Source organism: Ovis aries, chromosome 17 (assembly GCF_016772045.2).
Source record: "Ovis aries strain OAR_USU_Benz2616 breed Rambouillet chromosome 17, ARS-UI_Ramb_v3.0, whole genome shotgun sequence".
Lineage (NCBI taxonomy): Eukaryota > Metazoa > Chordata > Mammalia > Artiodactyla > Bovidae > Ovis > Ovis aries.
This window is the reverse complement of record NC_056070.1, coordinates 1,620,040-1,645,296: the sequence shown is the minus strand read 5'-3', so window position 1 is coordinate 1,645,296 and position 25,257 is coordinate 1,620,040. Positions and strand designations below refer to the sequence as shown.

The 25,257-nt window shown below is 39.5% G+C and overlaps 1 protein-coding gene across 2 annotated transcripts in view; it reads right to left on the bottom strand.

Annotated features, from left to right (window-relative positions):
- TLL1 (tolloid like 1) overlaps nucleotides 1–3,778 on the bottom strand; it is a 389,207-nt gene extending 385,429 nt beyond the window's left edge. For both annotated transcript variants that reach the window (XM_060400908.1, XM_042234239.2), the window contains exon 1: nucleotides 3,174–3,778. In XM_060400908.1, the coding sequence (XP_060256891.1) occupies nucleotides 3,174–3,342 (169 nt within the window). In that variant the 5' untranslated portion in view covers nucleotides 3,343–3,778. The remainder of the gene's footprint in view (nucleotides 1–3,173) is intronic.
- Nucleotides 3,779–25,257: the final 21,479 nt, after the last annotated feature.

Genomic DNA, 25,257 nt, shown 5'->3' with positions numbered 1-25,257 from the left:
TTGTACACAAAAATAGGGAAGAAATAAAGTTAGAATCATAATCCATTCAAATTTGGTTTTACTGTTGTTTTATCTTCAACAGCTCTGTTCAAAAACAAACGATTAGTAAAAGAACAATGGATTGGTTCAAATTGGGAAAGGAATATGTCAAGGCTGTATATTGTGACCCTGCTTATTTAACTTACATGCAGAGTACATCATGCAAAATGACAGGCTGGATGACTCACAAACTGGAATTAAGATTGCCAGGAGAAAAACCAACAACCTCAGATATGCAGATGACACCACTCTAATGGAACAAAGTGAGGAGGAACTAAAGAGCATCTTGCTGAGGGTGAAAGAAGAGAGTGAAAAAGCTGGCCTAAAACTAAATACTCAGAGAACTAAGATCATGGCAACCGGTCTCATCACTCCATGGCTAATAGATGGTGAAAAAGTGGAAACAGTGACAAATTTTATTTTCCTGGGCTCCAAAACCACTGCAAACACTGACTACAGCCATGAAATTTAAAATACTTGCTCCTGGAAAGGAAAGCTATGACAAACCTGGAGAGTGTATTAAAAAGCAGAGACATCACCTTGCAGAAAAAGGTCTGTAGAGGCTAAGCTATGGTTTTTCCAGTGCTGCTGTTAAGTCGCTTCAGTCGTGTCCAACTCTGTGCAACCTCACAGACAGCAGCCCACTAGGCTCCTCTGTCTCTGGGATTCTCCAGACAAGAACACTGGAGTGGGTTGCCATTTCCTTCTCCAATGCATGAAAGTGGAAAGTGAAAGAGAAGTCACTCAGAGTAGTCATGTACAAATGTGAGAGTTGGACCATAGAGAAAGCTGAGGGCAGAAGAATTGTTGCTTTCAAGTTGTGGTGCTGGAGAAGACTCTTGAGTCCCTTGGACTCCAAGGAGATCAAAACAGTGTCTCAACTCTGAATATTCACTGGAAGGAGTGATGCTGAAGCTGACACTCCAGTACTTTGGCCGCCTGATGCAAAGAGCCCAACTCACTGGAAAAGACCCTGATGCTGGGAAGGATTGAAGGCAGGAGGAGAAGGGGGCGACAGAGGATGAGATGACTGGATGGCATTATCGACTCAGTAGACATGAGTCTGAGCAAACTCCAGAAGACAGTGAAGAAAAGGGAAGTCAGGCATGCTGCAGTCCAAGTGGTCGCAAAGAGTTGGATGCGACTTAGCAACTGAACAGCAACAGCAAAGGAAAAATAAAAGTAAATACTCTTAAAGTTTTTTTTTTTCTTGTCTGAATGTTTATGTGCTGAGGAAAATGGACATTTTCCTTGAGATGTGCTTGAGATGTGTTTCAATACACTTAGTACAAGTAAATTGTAAAACTTCAAACACTCTTTAGACAAAAATAATACAGGTTCACAGACTCTTCTGAGAAATTTCTAAAGTTAAGTCTGAAACAACGGAACTTCTGAAAATGAATTAGCTAACTTTTGACATGTGTTATATTCATATTTTGGAGAAGGAAATGGCAACCCACTCCAGCATTCTTGCCTGGAGAATCCTGTGGATAGAGGAGCCTGGAGGGCTGCTGTCCATAGGGTCGCACAGAGTCGGACACGACTGAAGCGACTTAGCATGCATGCATGCTTTGGAGAAGGAAATGGCAACCCACTCCAGTGTTCTTGCCTGGAGAATCCCAGGGACAGAGGAGCCTGGTGGGCTGCCCTCTATGGGGTCGCACAGAGTTGGACATGACTGAAGCGACTTAGCAGCAGCAGCATATTCATATTTTAAGTTAATGATTTTTGAAAGCATAAGCTTTTACTTTAACATGCAGAGAAAACTATATTTTCCTGAAATCAGACCATCTTATACTGGTAGTTGGTTGAATCTTTCCCACAACAGAGCATTAGTGAATAGATGTTTTCCTAGACAAATTTGAGAAATAATATACTTCATTTTTACGTTACCTAAAACAAGAAAATTTTCAATTTTCACCCAGTCGCAAACATTATTCAAAACAAATTTCTCAATAAAAGGTAGGTTTAGGGAGATGTATAGTACTGAGTTCTGGCAGCCCAGCCTCTAGCAATCCACCACAGGCGAAAGGTGTCTTGGTCCTCTAAACCATCAAGGAAGGCCCAGGAAACTTCTGGTGGGATAGGCTGAGGGTTAAAGGTGATGAGGAAACATAAGCAAAATTGAATTAAATCAGAACTCGGAATTCCAGACTGACATGTTTCTGCTAAGCTACTCCAAGTTTTGAAGACGTGAGCTGATAACCTGAACACATATACTGCTTGTCATTAACATACTCTCCTTGTTAGAACAATGTGTCATCAAAGGTGCAAATTAACAAGAGAATTTCCAGCATTTTCCTTCATTTGCATACATCTTTCTTAACTTCAGGCTCAAGAGAGGTCAAAAGAGGTGTGGAGTCACATGCAGAACACCCTCACAGAATCTACTTTGGGGATTTTGCCTCCCCCTTCCTCTTGAGATGGGGCAAAACGTGCTTTCTGCTCACAGACTCTCACTGAATCGGGCCCAGCAACCTCGTGACCACTTTCCTCGCAAGAGAATGGCCGGTCCACCAACCCCTGGTCACCTCGGCCTCAACTCAGCAGATCAGGGCCCGGAAACAGGGCGTGTGTCTCAGAGTTCAGGCTGCGGGAGGAGGGCCGGGCGGAGTGTCCGCGTCCCACCGCAGGACCCGGATTGAGGGAGAGCGAAACAAGCTTGAATGGGACGGCAACTTGGAAGTGTTTTTAAGGTTTCCTGAAATGGGCCAATGCGCGTTTAAATTCATCCAGCTCGGGAGCTTTCGAGGGCATCCCATGCCTTCTGTGCCCGGAACGCCCACAGGACCCTGGCCGAGAGGGGGCGAAGGTGTCCCGACTCTAAGCCCGCCCGCCCGGGCACCAGGGCGGCGCCGGCCGCGGAGCGCAGGGCCGCAGGCGCCGGGCTCGGAGCCCTAGCGGCTGCGTCCGCAGCTCGTCACGCCGCGCCGGGGCGGGGGTGGGGCGGAGGAACTACCGGAGGTTCCCAACTTGGAGACCGCGCTCCGCACCCAGTCCCGCCGGCGCAGAGCTGCGGCTGCGGGGGCCGCGCGGCCCCTGCGCGTGGGGAGGGGGTGGGAAGGAGACAGGTGAGACCCGGCGCCCTCCCAGCGCCAGCCTTGCCCCCGCCGTCCTGCCCCGAGGGCACTCACCGGCTTTGCACGGGTCCTTGTAGTCCAGCGTCTCCGCCTCATCCTCTCCGTAGCCACCGAAAGTGTATTCATAGTCGAGGCCAGCGCAGACCCCTAGTTCCGCGCAGAGGACAGCCCCCGTGGCCGCCAGCCACGCGAGCATCCCCGGGGAAAGCCTCTCCAGCCCCATCTTCCTCTCGAGGAAGGGCACCGGTTCCTGTCCCCGCGGAAGGCTCCTCGGCGCGGCTGGCGCTCAGGTGTCCGGGGACATGGGGCGCCGCCGGGCGGAGAGAGGGCAGGGCGACCTGTCCCCCGGCGCGGGCGAGGTGGCGGGCGGGGGCAGGTAGGGAGCGGGTCCGGGCGGGCGCGCGGCCAGGCTGTCTCCCGGCGGCCGTCCTTTCAGCTACTCAACGGCTCGGCTGCCCCAGGCTCAGGTTCTCGGGCTCAGATCCCGCGTGCACCCCGCACCCGGACACGGTGCCGCTCTGGAAGGACGAGACCAGTCTTCACATCAGCGCGTCTGAGCTGAAAGTGGGGACCGCGGTCGCGGGTGGGGAGCATTCCTTTGCCGCCAGACCTTAAAAGCCGCAGAAGCAGCAAAGCAAGACTGCGAGAAGAGCTAAAGTGGGAGGATTTGGGGATGCACTGTTTGTCTCCCCCCCACCCCCCGGCTGTCTCTTTACCCTCTTCCTAACTTGAAAAAAAAAAAAAAAAAAATCTTCACAGCATCTAACCCAATCACTTGCATCCTGCTTACTTATTCATACAATCAGGGTCAGGATCCGGGCCACAGCCTCCTCTCCGCCTCCTTTCGGTAGCCCCGTAGGAGCAGACAGACAAGAGAGCGCCGAGAATTCCATTTGTAATTTACTAAAGATAAAAATGAATATATCATGCACTGCGTCCACGAACAGCAGTTAATAGATGATGTACGTGCCAGCCGAGAGCGCCAGACCGGGGGTGGGCCAGGGATGCTGACAACTTGGCTCAAACCTCCACTTCCTCCCCAACACAAGCAGTTTGCGTCTCCCCTTTGCCGCCTTTGCCTCGGTACAGCCCGAGGGGAGGAAAAATGGGCCTCCGCGACCGAGGTAAAGAAACTGACTGCTTTCAAAGTCCCACAACCAGCAAAGTTTTCCTAAGAACTGAGATCCTCAGAACTGCAGTTAAAAAAAAAAAAAAAATCCAAAATCCAGTTACAGATTGCAGCAGCAGGAAACGCGAAGACCTAGCCAAGGGCTGCGCTGTGGCTCACGCGGGCTCAGGAAGGGAAGTTGGAAGGAACACTTGGGAAGCAAATTTTCTGTGACAGCTCTGGCGCCCATGCCCAGAGTTGCTCAGTATCCTCTGGCTTAAGTTTTACTTCGGAGGAGAGTGTGTAAAACCTGGCAGCAGGATTAGCGAGGTAAACCACATGTCAGCCTAGCAGACATAGGACAAACACAGGCTGTGGGAAATTGGGAGAAAAAAAATCAGAGGAAATCTCTGCAAAGCGCCTGTTGTGAGCAATCCCTACATCTGCAAGTAGTTTCCAAAATAGGTGAGAAGACTTCTTCCCCAAATTTCCAAAGGGCTCATGATTGGGAGCCTTCCCTTCTCCAACTAAATCTTGAACTATTACTTTCTCAGGGATTTGTAAAAAATCTGTTGCCTTTATATCTTAAGATTTAAATGTCCCCCCTTTTCTGAGTTACCATTAACATACACGCTTCTCTAGAGGAAAATATGAAGATAACCACACCCATGTGTGTGCACGCACACACACACACACACACACACACACACTTTTGACAGGTAGACCCAGTCTTTGGTTAGGAGATTGGACTCTGTTTTATGCTTATTAAAGAAAAATTAGAGGCTAAACTTAGAAAAGCTATCAATTACTTCCAATTTAGAGTAAAAATGATGGGAGGATTGGGTAGAACTGAATGAGTCCATGTTCCTGGCAAAACTGGGGTTTTCTCAAAAGCCGCTACAGTGATGGAACCTCTTCTCCATAGATCTCAATCTTCTCACCCCAGGTCATAGAACAGAGAACAGTTCTGGAAAGAACATGTTCGATAAGAAAGTAGAAGTATTTGGTTTTGAAATCTCTTGCTGAGTCATTCTCAAATTCTTTTACATCGAAAAATGTTTGCATAATTAATAGTATTCCTCTAGTGCAAGGCTAAACAAGAATGTATTTTGCTTAGCCTATTTGAAAGCCCAGGAAATACAACTTTCCTTTAGAGGATCCTCTTGAACTGCTGACTCTCTCCTCCCTACTGCCAGATCTTTAAAGTGTCCCTTGTTAATCTAAATGACTTACGAACATCTCCTTAGACTATTTAATCATATGTGAATTTGCAAAAGGTTTTACCTGGAGTTTGACTAAGCATCACTTGCTGCTGCTGCTGCTGCTGCTAAGTCACTTCAGTCGTGTCTGACTCTGTGTGACCCCATAGACAGCAGCCCACCAGGCTCCCTCATCCCTGGGATTCTCCAGGCAAGAACACTGGAGTGGTTTGCCATTTCCTTCTCCAATGCATGAAAGTTACTTTGCAGTAATAACTGTTTCATTCATTTGTCCTGAATAAAATATTACCAGATAGGGACATCTGCCTATTATGTTTTCCTTAGAGAATTTATCATTGCTCAGTTTTACAATTTTATAAATTTGTAATCTGGAGTTAGAATGAGTCACATAGTAGAAGCTCAAATCAAAATATAGAAGTGTTTCTTTATAGCTAAAATCCTTGCGGAGAATTCTTATTTAAATCACTATATCCTAGACCTCAAACCCCTGATTATTTTTAAATATGTATTAAATCTAATTCTGTTTTTCATAATAAAATACCTACTTTTAAGTTTTATTTCTACAGTTACTATGATTGTAAACAAAAATAGATTTTGCCTTGCCCCTGAAAAATATAAACTGGTAAGAATTTCTAAGAAAACATATTAAAAAAGAATATGCAAGTGAGAAAGGAGTTGAGGGTTCTGTCAGAAGTACAAGCCATATATCTGTGCCTTATATGAATCCAGTCTCCTGGGAAGATAAAAGAGGAGACTGATCCTTTAGTAAGACATCCTAAAGAAACCTTGGCTTCTAATTGGCAGGTGCCTGGGACCACCCTTGACACTTGCAGCAGAATCCCATTGACCCCAGAAATCCTAGGGAGGAAGCCACCCAAAATAGCTGAAGTAATAGGTATTCTCTATGCTGCTTGTCTATTTTGTTTGATATCACAGTAGTTAAACTTGTCTTGTAGACAACATCAGTTAGAAATGTCTATTTCTAATCAAGTCAATTTATTATTAGCTAGTTGTGATTGTTGTTTGCTATGAAACCGAGTAATTCATGAATATTTTCCCCTCATGTTCCTTGTCAAAAAGATAACTCAGATATATATGGAATAAAATGTGTTTCCCTCTCTCCCTTGGTTTCACCTCTGGGAACTGTGTCAACCTTCTAACTAAATAGTGTGCATATATTTTGGCTCCATGAAATTGGGAGACACTGTTTTTTATGGCGTTTAGCTACTCCAGACCTTTTAACTCTCCTTTTCACCCCATTCTTATGCGACCCTCTCCAGCACATGTAAGACTTATTTTACCTTCTTTCTTCTAAGGTTCTCTCTCTCAGCCTTGAGCAATTCTTCAAAGCATCTCTAATTTTTAATTCAGAGTCCCAAATGCGACTGATGCTATGTGAAATCATTTTGGGTGATAAACTTAAAATGTTTTTAAGATTTACACATGTGTGTATAATAGAAAAAATTACCAACAAATTTGCAGGGGCATATGCGTGTCTTATAGGCTTTCCCAGTGGCTCAGCAGTAAAGAATCCACCTGCAATGCAGAAGATGTAGTGTTCGATTCCTGGGTAGGGAAGATACCCTGGAGGAGGAAATGGCAACCTGCTCCTGTATTGTTGCTGGGAAAATTCCATGGACAGAGGAGCCTGTTGGGCTACAGTCTATAGGGTCGCAAAGAGCCAGCAACTGCACACACACATGCTGCTTAGATTTTAAAAGTTAGCTGCCTTATGAAATTAAGTGAATGATATAGGCAGCCCATGAAAGTTAGCTGATCTAATTCAGTTCCCATGTCTGCCACCTGGATGCTGTTTATGGATAGGGGTACATAGGAGCTGAGTTCATTGCACCTGAACAGTTTATTCCTTCTCTTACCTGCTTATCACGTGTGTGTGTTAAGAGGCTTCAGTCATGTCCAGCTCTGTGTGACCCAGTGGACTGTAGCCTGCCAGGGTCCTCTGTCCATGGGATTCTCTAGGAAAGAATACTGGAGTGGGTTGCCATGCCCTCCTCCAGGGGATCTTCCTGATCCAGGGACTGAACTAGTGTCCTGTACATCTCCTGCACTGGCAGGTGGGTTCTTTACCACTGGGACCCCCAGGAAGCCCTGCTTATGGCTCATTCTCATTTCTGGTAACACACTGCAAGAAGATTATATTTGGCCACAGCAATGGCATATATTTACTGTCAGCAGTTTTGGTTTGTTCTCATATGTAAGCATTATTTGCTGTAGAAATCTCAAGAAGAGCCACTAACTTGTATGTTCAGAAACCATATATTATCACCTAATGAGATGTAGAAATTATAGTATTTTTTATTCAGGCATCCACTTTGCCAAAAGGAAAGAGAGGGAATGGAATGGAGTCAGAAGGGGTGATCTCATTTCCTACCTGGTGAGACTGATCGGTTTGTCAACCATGCATATTCAGTTGGGTAAAATCTACGCCTGTACTGCATCTTCACTCTTGTCCCCTGAGCACCTAGCTGGGAAGGTACAAGAGTGTCACTTAGAATTAGTCTCTCAATCTAAATTCCAGTTTTCTTCTTAATAGCTTGGTAACCTTGGACCCACACTTTTAATCTCATGTGCCTTCAGTTTCCTCATCCATAAAATGGATAATCTTATTATTTCATAATATTTCACAAAGTTGTTATAAGGATTATTAGTTCATATACGTGCTGTGCTAACTGCTATAGAGTGCACTTTTGGTATATGTTTGCTGTAGTCATTGTAAATAAATTGTAGAAAAGTCAAACTATTTCTAGTTCTTCTAAACATATTATTTGTAAAGACAAAGTGACCCATTCGCAGTTATGTTGGAGAGAAGCAGTGGACTAACTGATTAAAAACATAAACTTCATTAACAGAAGTTCTAAGTCTGACTTTGCCACTGAGGAGCTGTTTGGCCTTGGGCAAGTTCCTTCTCTAGCTTCACTTTCCTGATTTTTGAAACAAGAATGAGATACCCAAAAGCACTGAGCTAAAGAATTAAGGAAGATTATACATATAATGTATTTTCTAGTAGGGGTAAATGCATTATAAAGAGTGGTTATTACTATTAGTTGGCCCTTTCCTAGTGATTTGTGGGGAAGAAGATCATTTCCATTGTCAGACAAGAAATTCAGCACACACACAAACCTGGTTACAAATTAAATAAACTAGGACAGTTTTCGGAGAAGGCAATGGCAACCCACTCCAGTACTCTTGCCTGGAAAATCCCATGGACGGAGTAGCCTGGTGGGCTGCAGTCCATGAGGTCGCTAAGAGTTGGACACGGCTGAGCGACTTCACTTTCACTTTTCACTTTCATGCATTGGAGAAGGAAATGGCAACCCACTCCAGTGTTCTTGCCTGGAGAATCCCAGGGACAGGGGAGCCTGGTGGGCTGCTGTCTGTGGGGTTGCACAGAGTCAGACACGACTGAGGCGACTTAGCAGCAGTAGCAGTAGCAGGACAGTTTTATTTGAAAAATTTCAATAATATAAAACCTATCAAATTGAAATAAAAATTTAGGTGATGTTGCTGGTGTTGCTTATAAGTCCCCCAGTTAATATATTTACTTCTGTGACTGAATGTTTTTCATTTAGCCATTTTCTGTCCCCTTGATTTAGCATACATGCTAATGGTCTAATATGCATATAGCATATGGTCTAATATGTTTGTATCTTCATATTGTGAGCATTATTTGAAGTAAAAATAAAATTTGTTCATTTCATCCTACTTTTCTCATGAAGATTAGAAACCACACACTGAAGTTTTCCATAAAACATACTATATACTGTCAACTCAGTGAGAATAACTTAAAAATAAAATAATGAAGTAGTACTAGCTTCTTGTGAGAAAGAAACTGTAAGGCATATTATCTGGATCAATCACTTGCAAACTTTTTTCTCACCCTCTGCTCCTTTAAAGACAGGGAATAATAGAATGTCTGAGTGAATATATTACTGTCACCTCATAACTCCTTGTGGCTCAGCTCGTAAAGAATCCACCTGCAGTGCCAGAGACCTGGGTTCAATCCCTGGGTTGGGAAGATCCCCTAGAGAAGGGAAAGGCTACCCGCTCCAGTATTCTGGGCTGGAGAATTCCATTGTCCATGGGGTTGCAAAGAGTTGGACACGACTGAACGACTTTCACATAACCTCTGACCCTCCAGTGAGTGCTTTAACTGGCAGTTATTTGGGGGCCTGCAGTTCTGCTGATCCAGTGGACTAGTGCTGGGCAGTGGGGAACTGCATGCGTGACAGAAGCCAAGAGCCAAGAGCCTCTAGCCCCCGTGAGAGCCCATTATTCCTGTGGCCTCTGGTGAAACCTCACTTTGCAATGTTCCTTCATGACTCCCCAGATTATATCCTAGACGAAAGTGCCTACTCTACCTGCATCCAAGTCAGTGTTTCTCATCGAGACCACACCTCCTCTAGGCATGAATCCCATAAAGCATATGTTGTGCATGTACATATGTACTAGTGCAAGATAAAGTTTTAGCTGAGAAAGAGATTTGAGTCTATCCAATTAGTATAGCAATCCAAGTGATATAGGCCATCACCGGAAATATTTAACACTGAAATAAATGTGAAAATTAATTTTAAAAATCCATACATTTAATATAAAAACAAAATTTAGGATTAGAAAGTGTCATTGAATCCTTGCTCTGCTTATTACATATCTTTGGACACATTCTTTCTTAGCTTGGCTTTTCTCACCTTTAAAATGATTACTTGACGTCGTTATCTTGTGATGCAGACACATCCTGTAAAATCACTTAGGCATGGAGCATGGCATTTGACAGGACATCCATGGCTACTGCAAGGACAGAGTAGGCACTTGTGTCCTCACCTTCCCCCACCCACAAATAACAAATATCTGTGAGATCACAGTCAAATCAGAGACCCTGAAAAGAAACTTGCATTAAGTATTTACAATATGGTTGGGAAATACAAGATATTCCTGCTACTGCTGCTAAGTCACTTCAGTCGTGTCCGACTCTGTGTGACCCCATAGACGGCAGCCCACCAGGCTCCCCCATCCCTGGGATTCTCCAGGCAAGAACACTGGAGTGGGTTGCCATTTCCTTCTCCAGTGCATGAAAGTGAAAAGTGAAAGTGAAGTCGCTCAGTCGTGTCTGACCCTCCATGACCAGATATTCCTACAGAGGCAAAAAGAGAATCCAAAGGGAGTCTGGAAAGGAAGAATGCATATATTCATAACAGCACTCAGGGACTTTAAGCTTTATCTCTCCTTTCATCTCTATCTGTAAGCAACTAAAATGTCTAAATAATAGTAATATCCCACAGCTAACCTGATTAATTTACCTTCTCACAATAAATTTCTGACAGCCTAGATTTATCAAAGCAAACATCTTTGAGTAAAATTGGAAAAATCATTTCTGGGTAGTTGGTTGGGATATATCAAGACTTGTTTGACATCAGTTTTTACGATGCATTGTAAAATCACCAAGTTATTTTATAACTTAACTCTATTCGCAACTTGCAGCTGCACTTGAACACTGGTTTTTCCTGTGAATATTTCTAAACTCTCCATCATGCTCTGGGTCTGGTTTTGAGGCCAGGCCAGACTTATTTTGTAAGCTGCACTGCTCAGGTGGCAATAATTAATGACCTTGGCCTTCAGCTTGAGGCATGATAACTCACTTTGGATCACTTTTCCAACCACTAAAGCAACAGTTTTGTACTGTAAAACCAACCCCCAATCAATATGAAGCATCTGAGGTGCGTTTATTTATATATTTATTACTTTTCATCTTTGAAGCCCTTTAACAACATTAACTGATGGCCCTTAAAATAAGTGATCTAGCAACACCAATTCTAAAATCCTAACATGCTGAACTGGCTACAACTCAGAGGAGACAACGTCCTTCACGTTTTATCTCTTCCTCACTTTCCAGAAAAAATTTTTATTCAGACTTACACTATGTCTGACAACCAAAACTAAAAAGAAAAAAATATTTTCAATAGAGCAGAGCACAGCTGGGCCAAAAATATCAAATGTCTGCACCATGGATTCTAGTTTCTTCAGGTTAGTAGAGCACTGAATTACTCACATTGCTTTCCCAGGGTATTGAGGAGAGCTGAGTTATCAAAAGCTAATCACTCAGACAAGGTTTTTTGAAAGCACTCCTTCAGTTCAGTTCAGTTCAGTTCAGTTCAGTTCAGTCGCTCAGTCGTGTCCGACTCTTTGCGACCCCGTGAATCGCAGCATGTCAGGCCTCCCTGCTGCTGCTGCTGCTGCTAAGTTGCTTCAGTCGTGTCCAGCTCTGTGCGACCCCATAGACAGCAGCCCACCAGGCTCCCCGTCCCTGGGATTCTCCAGGCAAGAACACTGGAGTGGGTTGCCATGTCCTTCTCCAATGAATGAAAGTGAAACGTGAAAGTGAAGTCACTGAGTCGTGTCCAACTCTCAGCGACCCCATGGACTGCAGCCTACCAGGCTCCTCCGTCCATGGGATTTTCCAAGCAAGAGTACTGGAGCGGGGTGCCACTGCCTTCTCTGGCCAGGCCTCCCTGTCCATCGCCAGCTCCCGGAGTTCACTCAGACTCACATCCATCAAGTCAGTGATACCATCCAGCCATCTCATCCACTGTCGTCCCCTTCTCCTCCTGCCCCCAGTCCCTCCCAGCATCAGAGTCTTTTCCAGTGAGTCAACTCTTCGCATGAGGTGGCCAAAGTACTGGAGTTTCAGCTTCAGCATCATTCCCTCCAAAGAAATCCCAGGGCTGATCTCCAACCCTCAATTATCTAGCTATTTCAGATGAAAATGGGTGTGGTGCTTTCATTTTTTGCTACTGGAAAAATGCTGACATTTCTACATAATTTCCTCCTTCTCCTACTTTAGTTGGAGTGTAGTTGATAGAAAGTTATACTTAGTGCTTTCCAAATTACTATGACTGCTCTAAAAACACCGTTGGTGACTGAGGTCACAGTTCATTTGTAAGGCTGTGCTTAGTATTGAATCCTTTTAAGTACTCTGCAGTAACAAACATAGTGATTGCTATCCATTTTCTCTTTTTTGCTTTTATTCAGAAAGACAAGGAAATTCTCCTCAACCATATAGGTTCCAACATCAAAATAAAAGTAATTAAAATGCTTTAATAATTTCAAAACAAATGAGTAATTACAATGCTTTAATAATTTTAAAATAGCAACAGATTTAAATATTTCTTGAAACAGTAAAAATGAGCTATTCTCCTTTATTTTCTTAATATCTGAAAACAATTGCTATGAAAAATTGAAATTGCCATGTGTTTGACTTTAAAATCAGTGTAAAGTGTATGACTTTCTCTGTTGAAATTATCAGGCCGCATGCAGAGAACCTGAACTGTTTGCTCTTAATTACTAGTAAAACCAGAAAACAATTAGAAGAGCAATTAATTCAATATGTAGTAAGATCTTTTATTAGCCATTTTATTCTAATAACCCAGTATATAAATGCCTCAGTTCACAGGACATGCTCTCAAAGAATAAATAAAATGATCATAAAACAATAGCTCATTGTAGTTTTCTTTCAGTGGGTGATCTTTATTATACAAAAACAATGTCAGAGCAGACCAGTTACTAAATTGTGTTCTTACCCACAAAACTTACTTGCCCCTAGCTAAATCTACATTTACTGTTTGGACCTGTTATTTGAGTTACTTTTAAATAATACTTTCCCAAAATAATAAACATTAAAGTGCATAACGTGATGATAAATTTTCATTTAGCTCAAAAGAACTAAGCTTTTTTTTTATATAAATTTAATTGAAAAGAACTAATCTTATTGCAAAATTAGTTGTTTCTTTCACATGTCAAGTTAGTACTATAGGCTGAAGGGATGACTTTTTTGATCTGAAAGATTTTCTGTAGCTTTTGAATTTTTAATTTTTTAAATTTCTAATTTTGAATTTCAGTCATGAAATCTGCTTTTCTCCAGTTGTCATGATGTGTTTTCCATAAGATCAATCCTTCAACCATGTCACTCATTTCTGTGTGCATTGTTTGAATGATTTCTCCGTTTAAAAGTTCTCCTGAGGATTTATAATTTATATGTTTGTACCACAATTGTGAGATATTTTTGAATATATTTTAAAAATAAGTGTTCTAGTTAATACAATGGGCAAAAAATCAAAACTATAAGCTCTGCATCAGAATTTGAATATTTAAAGTATGATATATGATGAAATTTGAAAATTAAGATCACAAGAGGAACTGTGTTGAGTAAAGGACATGATGATATCACATCCTTTCCTAGCAACATGACTAAAACTCTTAAAGAGTTACTGAGTTTGTAAAAGTCAAATTTATAACATTGATTATGATTTAATTAAATGTGTCTGGCACCTCATAAAAGAAAGAAAATACAGTAATATCTAAGTCTTCCGATAGCCTTAACTATATTCATGTATTGCTCTGAAGAACGTAATACCAGTCCTTCAAATCTTGTTTTTCTGCCAAGTGTTCAAATGCCACATAGCATTGAAATTCTTAGTTTCAAAGACAGAAACAGTACAGGAGTTAGGCACTAATTGCCTTAATGTGTTTTAGTGTATGGTATTCTAAATGGCATGCTGTGTGAAGCATTACCCAGATTGTACAAAGAGGAGGCCTTATGCAGACCACATTTAGCAACTGTATCCCTGTTGGCTGGTCAGTTAATTTGACATCTGGCAACCTCTAGTGAGAACCAAAAGCTGTTAGCCAACATAAATTTCCTTGTCCAATCATAGTCCCTATAGAAACTACAGAAAAAGACAGAAAAGAATCTCAGCAAGAATATAATCTTTTTTTCTTTTTTTCAGATCACAGCATAAATTCAAGCCTGAAAGGATATATAGAAAAATGACCTCAATTTTTCTAGAAGTTTCATTGCAGTCAATTACTACTCTAAGAAAATTAAAATGTATACAAATAATAGGAAAAGTGTGAAAAGCTTAATGATAAGTATCAAACAAAAAAGAAAGTAAAATGACTTTTCTATATATTACAAATAAAACTGGACAGTTATTTGTTTTCAATAACTTCTTTTTATGAAGTGCTCAAAGTTTAGAATGATACAATTTTACTATATTTTGAATTAACCCTATAAAGCATAGTGTTAGTTCCTAAAATTAAGATATTAAATAATTAAGTGTATTTCAATGCCAAATGTAAATATATAAATAAATACATAGGGTATGAATGAGAATATCATGGCCTTAACTCTCAAAGCACATAGCACAGCACTTGATATTCTGATAAATTTAGTTGTAACATCTATAACTATTATAATGATGTCTAGTTGATTAAGATCAATGTATATTAACAGGATAACATAGGCATAGAAGGCTGAGTGACATATGGTCACACTCTGAATGAGTGGATGTCTCATCTAGTAGAGTGGATGTCAGGAATAATGATCAAATATGATAAATACCTTGTATGATAAACAAATGAAAGCTTATAGATGTTCCATTAAAAGTGATCATTTTGCTTTTGCATAGCAAAGGAAACTATAAATAAGGTGAAAAGACAGCCTTCAGAATGGGAGAAAATAATAGTAAATGAAACAATTGACAAAGCATTAATTTCCAAAGCATATAAGCAGCTCATACAACTCAATACCAGAAAAATGAACAATCCAATCCAAAAGCAGGCAAAAAAACTAAATAGGCATTTTTCCAAAGAAGACTTATGGAAGACTAACAAACACACGAAGAAATGCTCAACATCACTTATTATTAGAGAAATGCAAATCAAAACTACAATGAGATATCACCTCACACGAGTAAGAAAGACCAGCATCCAAAAATCCACAGATAACTAGTGCTGGAGAGGATGTGGAGAAAAGGCAACACTCTTGCACTGCTGGTGGGAAAATTGATACAGTCACTATAGAAGACAGTGTGGAGGTTCCTTACAAAATTAGGAATAAAACCACCATAAGACCCAGCAATACCACTTCTAGGCATTTATCCCAAGGAAACCAAAACTGAAAAAGACACATGTACCCTGATGTTCATTGCAGCACTGTTTACAATATCTTGGATGTGGACACAACCTAGATATCCATCAATAGGTGAATGGATAAAGAAGCTGTGGTACATATATGCAATAGAATACTTAGTTCAGTTCAGTTCAGTCGCTCAGTCATGTCCACTCTTTGCGACCCCATGAACTGCAGCATGTCAGGCCTCCCTGTCCATCACCAACTCCCGGAATTCACCCAAACCCATGTCCATCGAGTTGGTGATGCCATCCAACCATCTCATCCTCTGTCGTCCCCTTCTCCTCCTGCCCTCAATCTTTCCCAGGGTCAGGGTCTTTTCCAACGAGTCAGCTCTTCCCATCAGGTGGCCAAAGTATTGGAGTTTCAGCTTCAACATCAGTCCTTCTAATGAACACCCAGGACTAGTTTCTTTTACGATGGACTGGTTGGATCTCCTTGCAGTCCAAGGGACTCTCAAGAGTCTTCTCCACACCAGAGTTCAAAAGCATCAATTCTTTCGTGCTCAGCTTTCTTTATAGTCCAACTCTCACATCCATACATGACTACTGGAAAAGCCATATCCCTGACTAGATGGACCATTGTTGGCAAAGTAATGTCTCTCCTTTTTAATATGCTGTTTAGGTTGGTCATAACTTTCCTTCCAAGGAGTAAATGTCTTGTAATATCATGGCTGCAATCACCATCTCAGTTCAGTTCAGTTCAGTTCATTTGCTCAGTCATGTCCGACTCTTTGCGACCCCATGAATCGCAGCACGCCAGGCCTCCCTGTCCATTACCAACTCCCGGAGTTCACTCAGACTCACGTCCATCGAGTCAGTGATGCCATCCAGCCATCTCATCCTCTGTCGTCCCTTTCTTCTCCTGCCCCCAATCCCTCCCAGCCATCAGAGTCTTTTCCAATGAGTCAACTCTTCACATGAGGTGGCCAAAGTACTGGAGTTTCAGCTTTAGCATCATTCCTTCCAAAGAAATCCCAGGGCTGATCTCCTTCAGAATGGACTGGTTGGATCTCCTTGCAGTCCAAGGGACTCTCAAGAGTCTTCTCCAACACCACAGTTCAAAAGCATCAATTCTTCAGCACTCAGCTTTCTTCACAGTCCCTACTCAACCATAAAAGGGAACGCATTTGAGTCAGTCCTAATGAGGTGGGTGACCTAAAGCCTAATATAAAAAGTGAAGTAAGTCAGAAAGAGAAAAACAAATATCATTTACTACTGCATATATATGAGATCTATAAAGATGATAGTGATGAACCTATTCACAGGGAAGCAATGAAGATGCAGACATAGAGAATAGACTTAAGCGCAAGGGCAGGGGATAGGAAGGAGAGGATGAGAATGGAGAGAGTAGCATGGAAGCATACACACGAACATATGTAAAGTAGTTAGCCAATGGAAATTTTCTGTATGACTCAGTGAACTCAAACTGGGGCTCTGTAATAACCCAGAGGAATGGGAAAGAGTAAGAGGTGGGAGGGAGTTTCAAGAGGGAGCGGACATATGTACACCTATGCTTAATTCTTGTTTATGTATAACAGAAATTAAACCAACATTGTAAATCAATCATCAATCAATTAAAGATAAATAAATATAATTATTATAGAAAAGGTGATTGCTTTCACTTTAGGGAATGAAGGGAGAGTGTTCATGGGGGTGTTTGACCTTAATAGAGAATATGAGGGAGAATGAAAGAGGAAAAAGCAAGCACCTCTCTGCTTTCTTTGGTGCTAAATCCTGTTTATCTTACTTGGCCTTATTTATAAAAATATTATCTCTTTACATCTTACATTGGGCAATAACCTTCTATTTTTTCTTATATTTCACATATATGTTATAACTTTCTACATTTTAATCTTTCTGTTATTAGTAACAGTGAACATATTAATGCATTGTTTACATCAGGGTATTTGGTATAAACAAAACACATTTCAAATGGGTTTTACACTTAACATTTATATATAGTTTTTTAATGTTTTGGAACTATAGTTGCTTTGGAAATTATAAAATTCATCCTCATTTAGAAAAACTGGAGTGCTCTGTACCTTCTTAGTGCTCTGTACCTCCTTAGTGCTCTAACACTTAAAAATGTTTCAAGGAATGTAAATTACATAAAAAATCCTTCTTGGAAAAAAGAGCAAGATTCTGTGATCAAATAAATATTTTCTTGGTATATATTTTATGTATTTATATTTTATCCATTTTATAAAATTTGTATCCTGTAGACTAAATAAGTATACTTAATTGGACCCAAGCTTTTTGGACAGTCTCTTAAGACTTAGGGTTATTCTTTCACATGTAAGTTTTCTGAGATTTGAGCAGAAGAACAATTCTCATTATGTCCCAAAGATTGCATTGGATAAACTCTACCCAGAAAATAATGATGTATTTTATTTTTAAAACATTTACAATGCTTTTTATTTTCTTCCCAGCTCTATTGAGTCATAATTGACATGCTACAGTAAAGTGCGCAGCATATTGATTTGACTTACATTTCATGAAATGACGACCACAATAATTTTAGGGAACAGTGATCACTCACACAGATACAAACTTAAAGAAATGGAAAAGAATATTTCTCCTTAGTGATGATAACTCTTAGGATGTACTCTACTCTCTTAGCAACTTTAATATATAACATAAAGCACTTTAATTATATTAATCATGCTGTAAGTTATATCCCTAGTATTTACTTATCTTACAACTAGAAGTTTGTGTCTTTAGATTACCTTATCCCACTTACCCTACCCCACAACTGGCTGTGGTAACCACAAATCTGATCTCTTTTTCTATCTGTTTGTTTATTTGTTATTGTGGTATAACTGACCTGTAACACTATGTTAGTTCCTGTTACACAATACAGTGATTTGATATTTCTATACATTTCAAAATGATTGTCATGATAAATCTAGCTACCAGCTATTATTATACAAAAATATTGGATAACTGACTATAAAATATTTTCTCATTTAATCAATTGAGAACAAAATTGACTATATTTGGCCATATTGTGTGTTTGTTATAATTATTTTTTCTCTTCCTTTCTTTTAGGAAATAGCTGTTTAATTATGTTAGTCTAACTAGCTGTAGATCTATTCTTATGAATCTAGCTTCCTAAAATTCTTATAAATTGGTTTACAAATTAAAAAAAATTATAAGAAAGAATAGGGGGCTTACATGAGATTTTCCTCCATCATAACTGGTAATACTGGGATAGTTTTAAATTTTGTGATTGATAACATAGAAAATGCAATTTTGAGAATGTAATTTCAATTAATTAATCAATGTATTGATAATTACACTAAACAAATGTATGGAATGAGGTGACAGCCAGAAAATTCATTTCAATTTTTAAGACAGTTAGCTTTTAGAATTTTTTAATGAAGCTTTGTTGTCATGGATCGTCAAATCATAGCAGTTGAAATGATCATAGGTCATGTACAACTTTTTCATTTTTAAAATAACTGAAGCTCTTGTTATCTTGGAGATATGATGAGTGTCAGGTGGCCAGTAAGATTCTTTGTTGTTGTGCTTAGCTTTCAGTCATGTCCGAATCTTTCTGACCTTATGGACTGTAGCCCGCCAGGATCCTCTGTTCATGTGGATTCTTCAGACAAGAATAATGGAGTGGGTTACCATGTCCTCCTCCAGGGGATCTTCCCAACCTAGGGCTCGAACCCAGGTCTCCTGCACTGCAAGCAGAATCTTTGCCATCTGAGTCACCAGGGAAACCCAGTGAGACTCTTGGCTTAAATTCATTTAATTTGGGTTTAGTCTGAATTATCTCTTTCATTTTCTGATTTAGGCTTTGAGTCAGATGATTGAGTCTTCAGTTGGCTCACATTCTTTGAAGTGTTTGTGTCAGTGCTTTAGAAAGTACTTGAGGTTCTTTTAAGTCAGCCATTGGAAGCAGCATTGCTTAGCTATGTCTCCACAGACAAAAGGATATGGATAAAGGCAATTTAATTTCTTCCATTGGGTTGGCCAGATGATTCCTTCAGTTTTCAAGTAAAAATAAAAGACCCATTTTCATTTTCACAAAGAACTTTATTGAGCAACATACTCACTGTTTTGTTCCACTAACACTTTCTACCTTGTTTCTCAGAAAACATAATTCCATCTTCCTCAAACTTTTCATCTTTTTGAGCAAAGAAGGCACTGTTCCAGGTGCCTTTTACAGTCTTACACAGAATTGAATTTTATTTTAATTAAAAGAATTTTATAAAGATCAAAATAAATAGAAATTCAAAGGTGCAGTCTCTAGTGAATATGGCAGATGAATCAGAACTTCCTGCTCACACAGTTAACAGTTGTTGCCTGGTCATCAATGAAACATGCTGTCTTGTATTATCTTGATGTAAGATTATGCATTTTCTGCTGACTAATTCTAGACACTTTTTGTTAAATGCTGGTTTCAGTTGGTTTCACTGGGAGCAGCGCTTGTTGGAATTAATCATTTGATTTTCCAGAAGGAGCTCATAAATAGAGGACTCCCTTCCAATCCCACCATATACACATCACCTTCTTTGGATGAAAAACAACCGTGCCTTCTTTGCTCAAAAAGATGAAAAGTTTGGGGAAGATGGAATTATGAAATTTGGTGTGGTTGGTAACGGTTCATTTCACTTGCTCCATGATCTTTAACACTCCATATTATTGTACAGTATCCTCTTTTCATCACCTGTCACAATTTGCTTTAAAAGTCAAATGTTTTCATTACATTTAAGTAGAAAATTGCATGTGGAAATATGGTCAAGAAGGGTTTTTTCCTTTACTTTATATGGAACCCAAACATCAAAGCAATTAACATAACCAAGATAGTACAAATTAATTTCAGTACTTTGGATATTTTGAGTATGTCAGTTATCTTCTGCATGGCATAACATTGATTGTCTCAATTAATGTCTTGATTTGATCACTCTCAGCTTCAGTTGGTCTACCCAAACATGGAGCATCATCCAGTGAAAAATCTCCAGCATAAAACTTCACAAATAATTTTTGGCATGCTCAATCAGTCCCAGTGCCTTCCCTACTCACTGCATAAATCTTTATTTTTGGGTTTCAGTTGCATTTTTACCTTTCTTGAAAACATTTGGGTCACTCTCCTTATACTCTCTTGGCCATTATCTTACACTATCCACAGGTAGGGGCACTCAGAAGAAATCAGTAATGCATTACTTGAATATTCAAAGAATATATATGTTAGAATTTGTTGCTGGTGGTGTTGAGTAAAACATTAATTTTTAAGCTACATGCTAGATAGCTTATCTATCTTTGTGATATTTTAATCATCTACTTTGTTGGTTAGCTGAATTAAAAGGTGCACTCATTTTGGGGATGGCAGTTAAGTTGGAGGAAGATTTGCTTCTTTCTTGGGAAAGGAGTACATCAAGGATATATATTGTCACCCTGTTTATTTAACTTATATGCTGCACAGTACATCATGCAAAATGCCAGGTTAGAAGACGCACACACTGGAATCAAGATTGCCAGGAGAAATATCAGTAACCTCAGATATGCAGATGACTTCACACTTATGGCAGAAAGTGAAGAAAAACTGAAGAGCCTCCTGATGAGAGTGAAAGAGAAGAGTGAAAAAGTAGGCTTAAAACTCAAAATTCAGAAAACTAATATCATGGCATTTGGTCCCATCACTTCATGGCAAGTAGATGGGAAAACAATGGAAACAGCAAGACTTTATTTTTCTGGGTTCCAAAAGCACTGCAGATGGTGACTGCAGCCATGAAATTAAAAGATGCTTGCTCCTTGGAAGAAAAGCTATCACCAAACTAGACAGCATATTAAAAAGCAGAGACATTACTTTGCTGACAAAGGTCCGTCTAGTCAAAGTTATGGTTTTTCCATAGCCATGTGTGGATGTGAGAGTTGGACTATAAAGAAAGCTGAGCCCTGAAGAATTAATGGTTTTGAACTGTGGTGTTGGAGAAGACTCTTAAGAGTCCCTTGGACTGCGAGGAGACCCAATCCATCAATTCTAAAGGAAATCAGTCCTGAATATTCATTGGAAGTACTGATGCTGAAGCTCCAATACTTTGGCCACCTGAAAAAACTGAATCATTTGAAAAGACCATGATGCTGGGAAAGATTGAAGGTGGTAAGAGAAGGGGATGACAGAGGATGAGATGGTTGGATGGCACTACTGACTCAATGGACATGAGTTTGAGCAAGCTCTGGGAGTTGGTGATGGGCAGGGAAGTCTGGGGTGCTGCAGTCCATGGAATGGCAAAGAGTTAAACATGACCGAGCAACTGAACTGAAACTGTCAGCCATTCCAATAAGCATTGACTGTGTTTTCTGTATCAATACTCAGTCTGCTGTAAGATAAATCATATGTTCAGACCTTTCTGAATGCTTAGATCATAGTTTTCATCCCTGAGATTTATGGGCTTTCCCCACTAACATTTACGAGTATTTTTGAGTGTTGCATGCTCTAAACTTTGGAGCAACAAACTAAAAAATATAAAGATTCTAATCTCTTCTCAGCTGACTTTTTCATTAAAAAAAAACTTTTCCAAATGTTGCATTGGTACAAAGACAAGAGTGACTTTTCCATGAGTAGAAGTTCCTTTGTAGAAAGATGATATTCAATCTTCTGAGATACTTGATTCTTTCATGGATACTCAGATTTTTACTGTATCTTTAATCAAATTTGACAATTTCATTTTTCTTAGAACATTATGACCTCTGTTTCATTTGTTTAAGATTTTAAAATTTATAAACACCTATATAAACACAATGTTTTATTATGATTTTCTAGATTTTTATTATATAGTTTTCATGTTCATGTTCTTTTCATTTTCAATTTTCTACTTTTCCAGTTTAGATTTTATTTATTAGATTGATCAAAAAGATTTTTTAATTAATTTATGTTTTTCTTATTGATTTCTTTTACACTTCATACTCATTATATTGAAGTTGGTTTTTAAAAAGAGTTAAAAATTCTCAGCATCTCTATTTCTATTTTAAGCAAAATTGTGTGTGTAGCCAAATTCTATTTTAAGCAAAAATAAATTTGATGGAATTGCACACTTAGGGAGATCTTGGAAGTTTGAAAAAGCAAGCTGGTTTCTGATCCATCAGGAATGACCCAAGAAAACCATAGAACCAGCCTGTAGGGGAGGTTTCATATTTGATACAATCAGAAAGAGAAAAATTGGGATGGATTGGTCATTGCTAGAAATGTTGACTTCATGAATGCACTCCTTAATTTTGATCTAGGAATCAGCAAGTCACCACCACCACATCTATTTCTGATGCATAAAACCCAACTTTTCTACCACAGTGTCTACCAGAAAAAACTGTAATAGGAAACTACTTCTCCCCATTTTCCCCATTTAGAGCTCTGCTACCCAACATGGCAGTTATTAGACAATTCTGTTGCTAAATATTTGATGCATAGTTAGTTCGCATGGAGATGTGCTCTAAGTTTAAAATACAAACAAGATTTCAAAGACTAAATGGGAAAAAATGTAAAATATTGTAGCTTTTAAATATTGATTATATGTTGCAAAAACAATATTAGAATATATTGGGTAAAGTCAAATGCATTATTAAAAATTAATTTCATTTGTTTCTTTTTACTTTTTGTGATGTGCCTACTAGAAGAGTTAGCAAAGTATATGTGGCTCAGATTAAATTTCTGTTGAAAACAAACTCACAAGAGTGTGCTCTTAGAGGAACCAATCTCAAATCCAAAATTCTAGTTGTGAGGAAGTCATGTAAAAGTAGGTTTTAGCTTCCCAGTTCCTGTCATTCTCAAAGCCACCCTGATTGAAAGTTGAAATGTATAGTCAGCAAGTTAAGGCATTATATCTTTCACATGAAGTATTTTTAGTGAAGAACTTAGGCAATATATCATGGTTTAAAATTAATTTTTCTCATTGTAATGCTTTCAGATACTATGTAGCTTTATTCTAATTTCATTAAATTTCACTTGAAAATTAATTAGAAGATTTATGTCTTTAATTTCCAGTTTATTTTTATTTCCTTTTATTTTTTAATATTGTGATCAAAGAAAGTGATCTTGCACATTTTTTTGCTGTTTGTTGTTCAGTCATCCAGTCTTGTCCTGCTCTTTGCAACCCCATGGACTACCAGGCCTCTCTGTCCCTCACCATCTCCCGAGGTTTGCCCACGTTCATGGCCATTGCACTGGAGATGCCATCCAGCCATCTCATCCTCTGATGCCTTCTTCTCCTTCTGCCCTCAATCTTTTCCAGCATCAGGGTTTTTTCCAATGAGTCAGCTGTTTGCATCAGCTTCAGAATCAGTCCTTCCAATGAGTGTTTAGGACTGACTTCCCTTAAAATTGACTGGTTTTATCTCCTTGTTGTCTAAGGGACTCTCAGGAGTTTTCTCCAGTACCACAGTTTGAAGGCATCAAATCTTTAGCGCTCTGCCTTCTTTCTGGTCTTTTTGCTGTTAGGAATGTGTTAAGATTTTGTGTGCGTGGCCAAAATAAAACTGCTTTGCAAAAGCCCCATAGGCTTGGAAAAGGGTCAGGTTTTGTTTTTTGTAACATGACACTAATTAGGATGTGTTAATCTTTTTATTTGTATTAGTTAAAATGTCACTCCCTTGATTTTGTTTTATTATTGTTGTTGTATTTTAAGCACAGATCTTGTAAAACAGGAATGTTTAAAAGTCCCCAATTTTGCTGAAACTGACAGAACTAAGAGATGAAGTAAAACATTTAACAAAAGAGAAAAACAGGCTAGTATGAGATATGTGTAATCTTAAAGGTAAAAACAAGAACCGTGAAAAGTTCAGTGTGAGGAAGCATTTTGCCTGGGGCTTTGAAGAAAGATACTATAGAGAATAAGACATTTTATGTGACTCTTTATATATGAATAGGACTGGGGTTATAGAAGAGAGACAGAGATTATATCCCATGGAAACAAATTACCTAAGGTTGGTCTTGTGATGATGCAGTAAATGTTTGCCAAAGCTAATGGGAGATCGTTAACGTTATAAGCAATGAGGAAACATTCAAGGTTTTGAGAAACAGAGAGGCGTAATAGAGTTGATGTTTCTGTTCGAGATGTGGGGGAATATATTGCCACAGCTTGTGTCAGTCATGAGAGAGAAAATGTTAGCCCACTAAATGGAATATAAAGTACTCCATTAAGTAAATGTATTAATATGAAGGAAATATTCATAGAACTTGGTGAAGGAGATGAGATTTTCTCAGGAGAAAACGATAGTGTAAGGAAAAGGAGAGTCAATCCCTACACAAAGAGTTTTACCAGAATGACCAGAGATATTAGAAACAAGAATAAAAAGATTGGGAAAGATGTGTTAACTCCCCAGTTTACATCAAGGGATTAGATTTGATAGACAGTGCCTAAAGAACTATGGATGGAGGTTTGTAACATTGTATAGGAGGTGGTAATCAAAATCATCCCCAAGAAAAAGAAATGCAAAAAGGTAAAATGGTTGTCTGAGTAGGCCTTACAAATAGCTGAGAAAAGAAGAGAAGGGAAAGCCAAAGGAGGAAAGGGAAAATGTATCAGTAGTGAAGGCAGGGTTTCAAAGCATAGTAAGGAGAGATAAGAAAGCCTTCCTCGGGGATCAATGCAGAGAAACAGAGGAAAAGAGTAGAATGGGGAAACTAGAGATCTCTTCAAGAAAATCAGAGATACCAAGGGAACATTTCATGCAAAGATGGGCAAAATACAGGACAGAAACAGTATAAACCTAACAGAAGTAGAAGATATTAAGAAGAGGTGGCAAGAATACAGAGAAGAACTGTACAAGAAAAAAAGACAAAGATCTGGATAACCTTGAGGTGTGATAACTCACCTAGACC